This window comes from Colobus angolensis, unplaced genomic scaffold, assembly GCF_000951035.1.
Source record: "Colobus angolensis palliatus isolate OR3802 unplaced genomic scaffold, Cang.pa_1.0 Scaffold83, whole genome shotgun sequence".
NCBI lineage: Eukaryota > Metazoa > Chordata > Mammalia > Primates > Cercopithecidae > Colobus > Colobus angolensis.
The window spans coordinates 4,373,338-4,386,858 of NW_012122154.1; the positions used below are offsets into that span (position 1 = coordinate 4,373,338).

At 55.9% G+C, this 13,521-nt stretch overlaps 1 protein-coding gene across 1 annotated transcript in view; it reads left to right on the forward strand.

The window, feature by feature from the left end:
• The first annotated feature begins 3,702 nt into the window (after window positions 1-3,702).
• STAC2 (SH3 and cysteine rich domain 2) overlaps window positions 3,703-13,521 on the forward strand; it is a 15,837-nt gene continuing 6,018 nt past the window's right edge. Inside the window, exons 1-4 of the mRNA XM_011929912.1 lie at window positions 3,703-4,256; window positions 11,098-11,407; window positions 12,078-12,175; window positions 12,351-12,441. Of these exons, the coding sequence (XP_011785302.1) occupies window positions 4,167-4,256; window positions 11,098-11,407; window positions 12,078-12,175; window positions 12,351-12,441 (589 nt within the window). The 5' untranslated portion in view covers window positions 3,703-4,166. The remainder of the gene's footprint in view (window positions 4,257-11,097; window positions 11,408-12,077; window positions 12,176-12,350; window positions 12,442-13,521) is intronic.

Consider the following 13,521-nt stretch of genomic DNA (forward strand, 5'->3'; position numbering starts at 1 on the left):
GATGGTCTGGATCTCCTGACCTTGTGATCCGCCCGTCTCGGCCTCCCAAAGTGCTGGGATTACAGGCTTGAGCCACCGCGCCCGGCCGAACTCCTCATTTCAAAGTAATCTAACCAATTCTGCCAGTCTGACAAGAAGGAAACTTAAGTGCCTTTAGAGAGAGCTCTCTGCCCAAGGTCACAAAACAGGAAGCAAAAGGCAGAGCTGGGCTGAGGACTGGTCTCTTTTCATGTGCTAGACATTGTGCTGCATGCAGATTTGAAGTCATCCCTGTCCCAGGGCTCCCAAGAGTCCGCTGCCCACTTTCCCAACAAGAGGCACCCCAGTAGTTCTATTGCCACTTCTGAGAGAGCCCTCCCAGAGTGTGGCTGCCATTCATCCCCCGGCAGCATGTGGCCCTCATTCTGCCTGCCCCTCATTTGTGCCCTCCAAATCTGAGATGGGGCAATGCTCCTTCCTTCCCAGGAAAGGCTGCTTCTGCCTCGTCTCTGATCCACTGCAGTGGGAGTTGTCAGTACGAAGAGCAATGACTCAGACTTAGTTCAGGAGAGACCGCTCTGAAACACAAAGGCAGCAGGCCAGGAAGGACATCCAAAGGTCATGGCATCCAGCCCCCTGCCTCCGCCATGCTCGCCCCACCTCAGGCTTCTGATGTCCAGACTAGATGGGCCCCGCAGTCCTCCAACTGCCCTGGCTTCCTCGGTTGCCAGCACTACAGGTTCCCCTGGGAATTCTTCTCTGTATCTAGTTAACATCTCTTTGTCCAGGAATCACCACTTCTGGGTTGGTTCCCCCACAGAATACCAGGCTCCAAATGGCCAAGGAGAGTGAGAGAAGGAAGCAGTTTTCTTCTGTCTGCCTCAGAGAAAGCACGGGAAGGGACAAATTTCTCAGAAGAAAAGACGGAAAGAAAAATAATGGACTTTCCTTGACTAGACGTGGTGACATGTGCCTGTCTGTAATCCCAGGACTTTATCGGGGAGGCCAAGGAAGGAAGATGGCTTGAGGTCAGGAGTTCAAAATGAGGCTGGGCCAACAAAGTGAGACCCCATCTCTACCTAAATAAAAACTTTTTTTTTTTTTTTAATAAAACTTTCCTCTCTTGTCTTCCTGTCTCGTCTGGGCTAAGTGCCACTCTGTACTATCATCTCATTCATTCTAGCAGTGGGGTAGGCACAACCACTGTTTTTCAGATGAAGAAACCAAGGCTGTAGGCCAGACGTGGTGGCTCATGCCTGTAATCCCAGCACTTTGGAAGGGCGAGGCAGGTGGATCACCTGAGGTCAGGAGCTCCAGACCAGCCTGGCCAACATGGTGAAACCTGTCTCTACTAAAAATATAAAAAATTAGCGGGGCATAGTGGTGGGTGCCTGTAATCCCACCTACTCGGGAGACTGAGGCATGAGAATCACTTGAACAAGGAGGCGGAGGTTGCAGTGAGCCGAGGTCCTGCCAGTGCACTCCAGCCTGGGCAACAAAAGCTAGACTCCATCTCAAAACAAACAAACAAACAACAACAACAAAAAAGCAAGGCTCTAAAAGATTGCGTTATCTGCCCAAGGTCACACACTTAATTAGTGACCATAGCGGTACTGGACGCTAAGGAACCCAAAGCCCCTGCTCTTTGGGAGATCTCCAAACTCAGAAGAAGGCCCTCAGGATAAGCGGAGGGCCTGATGTCCCTGTCTCAGTGCTGCAAGCATCCCAACGTCTGAGCTGCCCAGGGAGGGGAGGCTGGACTGGCCTGGGCTGGGCAGGAGGGAGAAGGACAGTCCAGTGGGGGATGGGAGAAGGTTGGCCATGAACAGGCCTTCGGGGAGACTGATTTGATGGCACTCAGGCTCCATCCCACCTTCCTCAGGAAATCTCGAAGTCAGAGCCCCTACAACCATGAACCCTCACTGTGCCCTTGTCCTACTTCTGCCACTGGCAAATAAATCTCTATTCCTGGACATGGTATCCTGAGTAGGGCTCCAGTGGTGAGCTCATGCTTGGGAGGGTAGAGATCCTATGAATGGCTGTGTGTGTGGTGTGGGGGCAGGGGTGGAGGGGAGGTGTTCACCCCACCCCTCGACTTCCAGGCTAGCATAAGGGCCTCCTTCAGCACCCCAGGCCCCCCATGTGGCACCCCCCACCCACAATCTTACCACCCACAGCAGAGGAGAAGGGAGACTTAAACCCAGAAGTCTCTCCACCCACACCAGGGAAAGGTTCTCTCAGCCACCAGTGCACCTCCCTTTTCTTGGGCAGACCAAGAGAAGCCAGATCTGCTGGTCAGAGCCAGAAGGGGCAGAAGAAAAGGGGGCTGGAGATGAAGGAGGGGGACCTGGGAAAATGGGTCCCACATAACCAACATGCATTAGAAGAGGTATCTTGGTCAGGTGTGGTGGTTCACACCTGTAATCCCAGCACTTTGGGAGGCTGAGGTAGGAGGATCACTTGAGCCTAGGAGTTTAAGACTAGCCTGGGTAACATAGTGAGACTCCATCTCTACAAAAAAATGTAAAATTAGCAGGGTGCAGTGGCATGTGCTTGTGGTTCCAGCTACTTGGGAGGGTTGAGCCCAGGAGGTCCAGGCTACAGTGAGGTGTGATCAAGCCACTGCACTACAGCCTGGGCAATAGAGCAAGATCTTGTCTCAAAAAAAAAAAAAAAAAGAGAAGGAGGAGAAGAAGAAATATTGAAATATCTTGAATGGGTGCAGTGGCTCATGCCTGTAATCCCAACACGTTGGAAGGTCAAAGTGGGAAGATCACTTGAGCCCAGGAGTTGGAGATCATCCTGTGTAACATAGCAAGACTCTGTCTCTACCAAAAAAATTTAAAAATTAGCCAGGCATGGTGGCGTATGCCTGTGGTCCCAGCAACTAAAGAGGCTGAGGTGGGAGGATTGCTTGAGCCTAGGAGTTTGAGACTGCAGTGAGTTATGATTACACCACTGCACTCCAGCCTGGGTAAAAGAGTGAGACCCTGTCTCTAAATAAAAAATTAAAAAAAAAAAAAATAGAAGGTTATTGTCAGACCAGGTGGAGAGAGGGGCATCTTGGAGGGTGAGGACCTCTTCCCCCACCTCTCCATATTATCCCCTGATCTAACTCCAGTTGTGGTAGGATCTTTAGGAGGGGAACGTGTCTTAGAGAAGTTTGGGGACTTTGGGTGTGAGGACTGACGCCCCATCTCTGCTGAAGTTCAGACACCAAGACTGGAAGGAGATAGAGCCATCCTGCTTTCCATCACAAGGAGGAATTGTCCGGCCTGGCCTTTGACACATACACCATAGTGCAGGTGTGTATATTTGGAGAGAGCCTTTTCAGGGTATAGAGGCATCCAATTAATGGCACGGATGGGTCCCTATTCTTTCTTCACCCACCTCTAGCATCTATCAATCTTCGCTCTCAGGAAGTCCTAACTTCGATCTCACTCTCAGCTATCTTGCTGCGGCCCCAACCTATTTCTAATCCCTGCAACCCGTCCAGACGCTACTATGATCTCCCCAAGCTTCCCTCAATCTGGTCACGCCCCTCCATCCCGGGTTTTTCAATGTGAAACTCCCTCCTCTGCTTCTTTCCCCTCCAAGCCCCGCCCTATCGTGTCGAGCCCCCCAAGACTCCGCCTAGCTCGCCCTCCTGGCCACCGCGGCAGCCAATAGCTGAGAGCCTGATTTGCAGGGCGGCGCGGGGGGAGCGGCGGAGGGCAGGGGGCAGGACCAGGCGACCTCCTAAATCAAAGTTGGGCGGCGAGGACTGGGCGGAGGGGCCGCCGGGTGCCGGGCTGGGGCCGGCGGGGGAGGGGAGGGGATGGGGGGCGGGCGCAGAGGACGGCGGAACCGGCCGGACACGGACAGTTCCTTGGCTCCCTCCCTCAGCTCATCCCCGCCGCCCCACTTCCCTCCTCCCCGCGCTGCGAGCAGCATCTTCTGCAGACCCTCGGTCCTCGCGCCTGGGGTCGTCCGGCTCCTGCGGCTCGGCGTGGTCGCCTCGCCTCGCCCGCCACCCCGGCAACTTTCTCCGCCTGCGCCCGCGGGTTGGGGGCTGCCGTGCCCGAGGCTAACTGGGGGCAGCCTCTGGAGAAGGGCTTCGGAGTCCCGGAAACGCCCGCCATCCGCAGCCTGCCCGCGGCGGGCCTGCCGTCGGATCTCGGCACCCTCTCCTCCCCTCTCTCCGAACCATGACCGAGATGAGCGAGAAGGAGAACGAACCGGATGACGCGGCCACTCACAGTCCCCCAGGGACCGTCTCCGCACTCCAGGAAACCAAGGTAACTTGGGGGGCGCGAGGCCTGTCCCCGCCCCGTGCGCCCCGGACCCGGGCGCCCTCTTCCTGGCGGGGTCCTCCTGTGGGCCCGGGCGTCCTAGGGTCGCGGTCGCGAGGCCCGCGTGACCACTGAGGCTCTGCGCCGCTCCCGGGGGGAGGAGTGGGTTGGCGACGAAGGGCCACGAAGACCCCCCCAATCACACCAGCACCGCACGCCCGCGCGCGCCATCGCGACCTTCCGGGGAGGCGGCCACTGGTCTTCGTAGGAGGGATGGGCGCAGCGAGGCCGGAGGGCGCGCGTGGAGCGGTGCGGGCGGGGTACGCGCCCGGCTGTGCGTGCGAGGCGCACCCTCCAGCGGCCGCCGGGTCCCAGTCCCGGGCTCAGTCCGCGCCTCTGTCCTCGCTGGTGTCTCTGAATTTGTCTCTACAACCTGCGTGTCTGTGTCTTGGTGTCTCTGTGTGCGTCTCTCCCCGTCTCTCCCGGCGTCTCCTGGTGTTTATCTCCGCGTCTCAGCGTGTCCCTCTCTGCCCCTCCGCAGTCCTGCATTCCCCGCTCCTAGCCCGGTTGGGCTCGGGGAAGCGAGGCCGCGACCGGGGGTGCGCAGCTGCGGAGTCCGCGCGGGGGCCTGCGGCAGCGCGGGCCGTCGGTCACGGGCGGGGACGGGGGCCTGCGGTTGTGGCTCCAGACCAGAAAGACAGGCAGCCCCACTCCCCACCACGGGAGCGGGACCAGGGGAGGGGAACGGGTAGAAGCAAAAAGAGAAGTAATTGTAATTAATGAATGTCATCATTAACCTTAATTATGGATGATTGTTACTCCTGCGGGAGTCACCCTGAATAAATTACTCCCCGCGAAGGCGGGCGGAGCCCAGACTCCTGGCGCTGAAAGTGGCGGGGGGAGGCCGCCGCTCACACTCAGCACTCCCCCCCAACTCTAATCCGTCTGCTCCCTTCCCAAGTTCTAGGTGCTGGCGACTGGCCCGCGAGAAGTTCGGTTTCTGCGGGAGTAACCTGAGCGGGTCTGGGGATGGGGCAGAAAAGGCTGTGCCAAGGACGCGCCCTGCCCCCTCCCAGACTTCAGGCCAAGACCTCCTCCCTCCCCCTTTCCCCGGTATTTTGTTCTCATCCTGCTCCTGTTCTCCAGAGGCGAAAGGGGACAGTGAGGACCAGAAATGATGGGAGCCTGGGCTCCGGAGGCATGGCTCGCTCTCTGGGCTTCTTCCCACTGTCCCCCTTCCTCCTTCCATCTTGACCATCCGGCAGGATCTGAGGTTAATTCAAGGTCAAGGTCATCCAGGGAGTGACCGGGAGGAGGAGGCCGTAGGGTCAGGGTGGACTCTGGCAGAGGCACCCCAGGAAGCCCCCATCCTACACCAGGGGACCCAGCGGGTCTCCACGTTCAAGTCTTCACATGCACACCTGACCCTCTCTTGCCCCATTCTAAAAATGAGACTTTGGTCTGTCAGGCCACAGCTGACTCCCCTTTAGAGAGCCAAGTCTCAGTCTCTCCCGGGAAAGGACTAAGATGTTTGGGTGGGAGGATATTGCTTGGAATATTTGTGACAACTTCTGTCAAGCAGAGGGTCTGGGAGCTGAACCTCCCCTAAGTCCAATGCCCCTGACCTCGGTTGCCCTCTAGTCACCCTGGGAAGACATACACAGTCCCCCTGCTTGCCTCCAGGGCACTGGGGGCCTTCCCAGGCCCTGCCCTGTTTCCCACACGGAGGCCTGTCCTCTCCAGCCCTGGAAGCTCTGGAAGGTGGGCAGGAGTGCAGGGTAGTGCTGCCTCAGTACTCCAGGAAGCTGCCTGCTCAGCTGTGTGGGGAGGGGAGGTCAAGGCCTGCAGATCGGCACCTCTCCGTCTTCCCAGGTCAGGACCCTCCAACGTTGTCACCTCTGGGTCTGAGCTTGGAATCCAAGGACCAGGGGAGGGGAGGGGTTACACCTCTGATCGGGCCTCTCTGTGCCAGGCCAGCTGGAGCCCTGGCCCTCCGCCCCTCCCCTATACATCACACTTGTGAAGGATTCTGCACTAACACAGACTGGGCTGTGGGTCAGGTTGGGGGTATTCAGCAGGGCAGAGGTGGGCAGAGAGAGAATTCAGGACCCCTGCTAGCCTTCTTCCATCCCGCACTTCAGCCTGGCCCAAAGAAGCTCCTGTCTCCAGACTGTGTGGGTGGAGGAGATGGAAGACAGTGCGGTTGGGTGCTGCCCACCCAGCTCAGTGTGAGGCAGGTACAACAGAGGGGGCCAGTGCCCATTAGGCAGTGGTGCCAACATTCCAGGCTTATTCATCAGTGTTGTTGCCCCCTGGGAATCGCTGGCCAGCCTCCTGCTTGCCCCCAGGCTGAATCAGCCCTGCACCCAAGCCACTCAACAACCCTCCTAGTGAGTCCTCCTCCTCTCTTGGTCTCCATCCCTTTTTACCACATAGGGCCTGCCCATCACCCTTTGTTGCCACCCCGGGAGGACCACCCCATGCCATCTCTGCTCTGAGTCAGCTTGCACCACGTCCGCCACCACCCACTACCAGATGCCTCATGCCCTTTCAGGAGATGCTGTGGGGAACTGAGGAAATAAGGGGCCGTCCAGAGTATGGGGAGGTGGGGAGGAAACAGGCAGGCCTGGCCCTGTCTCTGGGAGGGGGTTCAGAAGAACAGACTTGGTGGTCCAGGCTCCAAGCTGGACAAACTCTGGGTGAATTGGGAGGGAAGAGTGACCAGGCAGGTCCGCTTGCCAAGGTACGTGTCAGCTTCTCCCCATGCCAGAGAATGGGTCCCAGGGAAGTGAGGGCACCAAAAATATAGTGGGGGGAAGAGGTGGGAAAAGGTCCTCTCCAGGAATGAGGAGGCCCAGGAGCAGGAATACCTGGCCTGGCTAAGCCAAAATGTGGTTTGGGTAGCCAAGCCAGACGTCTCTGGAGTGGGCAGGCATCAAGTCATTTGGCAGAGATGCCCCAACCCAGACCTGTAGCCACAGTCTGACATTTGCCAGCCACCCCAGGTGGCATGTCATTCCTTCCCGCTTCTCCACCCACCCCCCCGGGATCTGGGGCTCACAGCCAAGCCAGGGAGTCGGCCGGCAGAGTCGGGGCTGCCCTAGTACCCTGGAACATTCTGTTCCAGAGACCTCTGGTACCCAGCAGAGGTGGCTCTTGGCACTGAGACTAGGGGGCACCAGGAAAGGATACAGCCTGAAGGGTAGGGAGACTGGGAACCTCCTCCAATGATGATTACTATGGAAACAAGGGCCTGGGGATGGGGGGAACATGATTGATGATATCTTCAAATATTTGAAGGGCTGAAGTGTATGAGAAGGAGTAGCCCTTTCTGGAGCCAAGGGAGGAACAGGGCTGATAGGCGAAAATCCCAGGGAGGCAGCTTTCAGCTCTATATAGGGAAGCACTTTCCGGCGATTGGAGCTGCCCAAAGATGGAATGACTGTCCCAAGAGAATACTTGCTTCCCATCACAAGAGGTGACCAACTCTTGAGAGGGGATATGGCCAGGGCATCTCAGGGTGATAAGTTCAAGTCTGTTCTAGGTGGCCAGTCTTCCAGGTCCCTTCTCACCCTAAACTCTCTGATTGACCTGGTGGACAAGCCTCTGGCACAGCTGAGAGGTGAGGGTGAGGGCCCAGGCAGGGCCCAGTGCAGCAGGATGCTCCTGGTGCTTTGGGCTCAGCAGCTGGAGCTGCCGGTTCAAGTCCTGGCTCTGCTGTTTACCAGCTGAGGACTCCTGGGTAGGTGATTTAACCCTTATGAGCCTCAGTTCCTCATCTGAAAAGTGGGACAGTAATTATCACTACCTCCAAGGGCAGCATCAGGATTAATGAGATGCTGCATATAAAGTGCTAGCTCAATTCCAGTGTTCTGACCACGACAGCCCCTCAGAGATGTAAGTTTCTGGGGATATTTGGACCTAGAACCTTGTATTGCTTAGAGAGTGTCTAGTCTTGGCCGGGCGTGGTGGCTCATGCCTGTAATACCAGCACTTTGGGAGGCCAAAGTGGGTGGATCACAAGGTCAGGAGTTTGAGACCAGCCTGGCCAATATGGTGAAACCCCATCTCTACTAATAAAAATACAAAAAATTAGCCGGATGTGGTGACAGGCGCCTGTAATCCCAGTTACTTGGGAGGCTGAGGCAGGAGAATCGCTTGAACATGGGAAGTGGAGGTTACAGTGAGCCGAGACCGCGCCACTGCGCTCCAGCGTAGGCAACAGAGCGAGACTCCATCTCAAAAAAATAAATAAAGAGAGTATCTAGTCTTCCCGGTCGGGCGCAGTGGCTCACGCCTGTAATCCCAGCACTTTGGGAGGCCAAGGTGGGCAGATCACGTGAGGTCAGGAGTTTGAGACCAGCCTGGCCAACATGGTGAAACCCCATCTCTACTAAAAATAAAAAATTAGTTGGGTGTGGCAGCACGCACCTGTAGTCCCAACTACTGGGGAGGCTGAGGCAAGAGAATGGCTTGAACCCGGGAGGCGGAGTTTGCAGTGAGCGGAGATCATACCACTGCACTCCAGCCTGGGTGACAGAGTGAGACTCCATCCAAAAAAAAAAAAAGGGTATCTAGTCTTCCCTCTTGGATGTGGGGAAACTGAGGTTCAGAGAGAAGAAGTGAGGTGATTTGCCTTCAGGTAGCAGGTTTAGTTTTGCCCCCAGCCCCAGCATATCCTCCAGCGACCCTGTGTGCTCCATGCCTGAGGTCCCTGGACAGAACAGTGGATGGTTCACCTGCCTCTAGGGGCCCATCTGAGCACCCAGAGCCACACTCAGCCCTGGCTGGCCCAGAGCCTGAACTGGGCTGGGTTTTGTGTTCTCATTAATTGTCTCTCCAGCCTTCCACCTCTGCTTCAAGGCCCAGGCATCTGGGGCCTAGAGCTTTGCTTCTCATAGATACACAAAGAAGCCCACAGTGCTATCCAGGAAGCTGGGTTTGGAAGGCATTGAACACTTCAGTGTGCCAGACACCCCAGGGCTTTGGCCTCCCAGCTGGCACACCAGAGCCTGCCTTGTGCCCAAACATCCCCTCTGCTTCCCCCTCTGTCTTGCTGCCTGCTGGCCTCCCGGAGGCTGGAGGGGCCACCACTTCCATCCCCTTGGCAGGGTGGCCAGGCAGGCAGCCATGGCACATAGGCTGCCCAGCATGCCAGCTGGGAATCCTGGCCAAATCCCTCTGCCTGGAGCCAGGCTGCTGGCCCCTGTTTCTGTCTCTGGTAGAAAGGAGTGGGCAGGGGTAAGGCAGCCCTCAATGGGAAGGGAGACGGCCAAGGCTCTGGGTCAAGAGATTTCCAGACCTGTCTCTGGGAAGACTCAGTAGGCTGTGTTTGAGTGAGAGGTGGAAATAGCTCTGGCCTCACTGCAGAATCGACCCTGCCCTCCAGAATGTAGGGTCCACGGAGAGTCCAGCAGCTGGCTTATGGATTCACCAAAGGCCGCTGACTGAGCACCTACTATGTGCTGAGAGCCTGCGTGGGGATTTGAAGCCAGCAACTGTGCCCGTCCTCAAGGGGCTCACAATCTCCTGGGGGAGTGAGAAAAATAACAAGCATCACCTGAGCGGAGGCTATGGTGGAAGTTGGGCTGGATGCAGCGGACACCAGAGGAGGGAGTGGGTCATGAGACAGAATTCCTGCAGAAGACAGTTTCCTGGAGGAGGAAGGGCCAATGGAAGCACATTGGCAACATAAAGAGGGTATGGACTGAGTGAGGCAGAGAAGAGGACAAACATGTCAAAAGCTCGGAGGCATAAAAACATGGATGAGTTTTATGAGGATCCTCATTTCTGGGCTGTAAAGGCACAGGTTGGAAGGACAGGTTTGGCCAAGTTGCAAGGAGAGTCTCATGGCTGGGGCGAGAGCCTTGGATGGTGTCCTGAGGAGCCAGGAAGGGTTTTTAGCAGGGTCAGGCATCACCCCGCAACAGCTGTATGGAGGGCAGGTGGAAGCAGGGGGCTGGAGGGGAGGCTGTGGCCTTGAAGCAGGCTGGGGCATAAGGGCCTGAACTAAGGGCTGTGAGGTGATGAATCGATGGGAGGGGAGGGCTAGAGAGACGTTCTGGGGGGAGAATCAGTCCCAAGGATGAGGGTCTGGGACGACCACTCCTCACCCCCCACCAGCCTGTTCGAGAACACAGGTGGATTCTACGTTGCCCAGGCTGGTCTCCAACTCCTTGGCTCAAGCGATTCCCTCCGGCCTCAGCCTCCCAGAGTGCTGAGATTATAGGCAGGAGCCACCACACCGCGCCTATTTTTATTTTTTTTCTAAACTTGAGTAAATGGTACACCCATGCAACAAAATACTTTGTAGCCATAAAAAAGAATGATGAATCTATTTATGTATAGGTATGGAATGATTTCCAAGATTTACTGTTTATGAAAAAAAACAAGGCACAGGAAATATAGTATACTACCATTTCTTCAAGGAAAAATAGAACTAAACCTCTTAAACTTGTTTCTATTCAATTTCACATAAAAGTCTATATTTCTTTTGAAAAATTAGAAAACCTGGCAACACTGGGGTGGCCTTATAGACAAGCCTTAATTAGCTTGAGGAGATCTGCAGCTACTCCCTGGCCATCCAGTTTGCCACAGTCCCCACCACTCTTGATTGCCAGAACTCTTTCCTCCGCGGAGGTCACCCACCTGGCTCTTGTGGCACCTGAGATTGCGAAGCATTGTCGGGACCTGGGGAGCCTCTCTCTTGCTGTTTCATTTCGCTCCGGCCCTTAGCCCCCATGCTGCTGCTGCTGCTGTCACCCCTACCTCCAGAGACACCCTGAGGGGAAGCCCACCGTGGCCAGCCCCCTCTAGGCTCCCACTCACAGCTCCCTCTTCTTCTCAGCTCCAGCGATTCAAGCGCTCCCTCTCCCTCAAGACCATCCTCCGAAGTAAGAGTGTAGAGAACTTCTTCCTCCTTCGCTCGGGCTCTGAGCTCAAGTGCCCCACCGAGGTGCTGCTGACACCCCCAACCCCACTGCCGCCTCCCTCCCCACCACCCACAGCCTCGGACAGGGGCCTGCCCACCCCATCCCCCTCCCCGTGCCCAGTCCCACGGCCCCTGGCAGCGCTCAAACCAGTGAGGCTGCACAGCTTCCAGGAACATGTCTTCAAGCGAGCCAGCCCTTGTGAGCTGTGCCATCAGCTCATCGTCGGTAGGTGCCTGGGTACTGAGACGGCCAAGGGGAGGGCCCGGTGTGGGTGCTGGGGAGTGGGCCCATGTTGCTGCCCAATATATTATTGGGTTCTTGCTGTTCAGGGGCCCCAATACTAACTGTGCTTTTTTTTTTTTAGACAGAGTCTTGCCCTGTCTCCCAGGCTGGAGTGCAGTGACGCGATCTTGGTTCACTGCAACCTCCACCTCCCTGGTTCAAGGGATCCTCCTGCCTCAGCCTCTGGAGTAGCTGGGACTACAGGCACATACTACCATGCCTGGCTAATTTTGAATTTTATTTGTAGAGGTAGGGTTGTGCCATGTTGCTCAGGCTGGTCAAACCCTGGGCTCAAGCAATCCATCTGCCTCAGCCTCCCAAAGTGCTGGGATTACAGGCGTGAGCCATTGCACCCACCCCTAACTGTGCCTCTTACCCCAGGCAGAGAAAGGAGCACCCCCAGGGGTGGCGGTATACTCAGTGTCACTGCTGCGTTTACTAACGACTCTGGCTTCTGTGCTCCCTCATACTCTAACTGTGTGAGGAGTAGGTGCTGGGCCTCAGTGCTGGCACGAGAATGCCCAACCCTTGTTCTCCTCATGCCATAACGTGTCCCTCCTTTGCCCTTTGCCCATGGGGGTGTCCTCAATTGTTGAACCCAAATTCTTCCTAGGAAACTCCAAGCAGGGCTTGCGATGTAAGACGTGCAAAGTCAGCGTCCACCTGTGGTGCTCTGAGGAGATCTCCCACCAGCAATGCCCAGGCAAGACGGTGAGCGGGGACCCAAGCAGAGATGGCCAACTGAGTGCTGCCAGTACTGTCACATGGGGGAGTGAGTCTCCCTCAGGGCTGCTCCTTCCTGTGGGGTGGGCCCTGGGCTTGGGAAGGACCAAGTTCTCCATGGGCCATGACCTCCTCAAACCCTCCGTGCTCTCTCTTGCCATAGTCCACCTCCTTCCGCCGCAACTTCAGCTCCCCTCTCCTGGTGCATGAGCCGCCACCAGCCTGTGCCACAAGCAAAGAGTCCCCACCAGCTGGTGAGTGCCGCTGTCACTGCCCTGGCCGCTGTCCCTGCTCCCACTGTGGTGTGATGAGAAATCAACATCCCTGATCATCCTGGCCAACACGGTGAAACCCCGTCTCTACTAAAAATACAAAAAATTAGCTGGGCGGGGTGGCGGGCATCTGTGGTCCCAGCTACTTGGGAGGCTGAGGCAGGAGAATTGCTTGAACCCAGCAGGTGGAGGTTGCAGTGAGCCAAGATTACGCCACTGCACTCCAGCCTGTGCTACAGAGCGAGACTCCATCTAAAAAAAAAAAAAAAAAGAAAGAAAGAAACATTTCTGAGATGGGTACCTGAGTCACGTTGGCACAGACAGTTCTTGGCTCTCCTACCATTTCCCTTCTCTGGATGCTCCTGTCCTGAATTTGGGGTTCATTCATTCATTCAGTCATCATTCCTTCAACAAGCACTTTATTAAGCACGTACTAAGTGCCAGGCACAGTGCTGGACTCTGAGACACAGTAGTGAAGAAGGTGGAATTTATTGTCTAGTAAAGGAGATAGGACTGAAATGGACAGTCATGCAAATCATCAATCAATCACCATCAGTATGAGTGCCTTAAGTGGGGAAGATAGGGAATAGAGCATAGAATGTGTGCTGACAGCTGGGTGTGGTGGCTCATACCTGTAATACCAGCTACTTGGGAGCCTGAGGCAGGAGGATTGCTTGAGCCCAGGAGTTGCAGTCCAGCCTAGGCAACATGGTGAGACCCTGTCTGTAAATTAAGAGAAAAGAAAAAGCTCGCTGTCTTCATCTGCAAAATCAGGGAAGACTTCCCAGAAATGTGAAGGATGAGGCACGAGGGGTTCATCCATTTAGGATCTGGAAAGACTGGTGTAGGGTAGAAGGAAGCCTGACAAAGGAAGGACAGGGAATTAAAGAAAGGGCAAAGTGCAGAGTGTGGTGGCTCACACCTGTAATCCCAGCACTTTGCGGGGCCGAGGTGGGTGGATCACAATGTCAGGAGTTTGAGACCAGCCTGACCAACATGGTGAAACCTCGTCTCTACTAAAAATACAAAAATTAGCTGGGCATGGTGGCATGCACCTGTAAT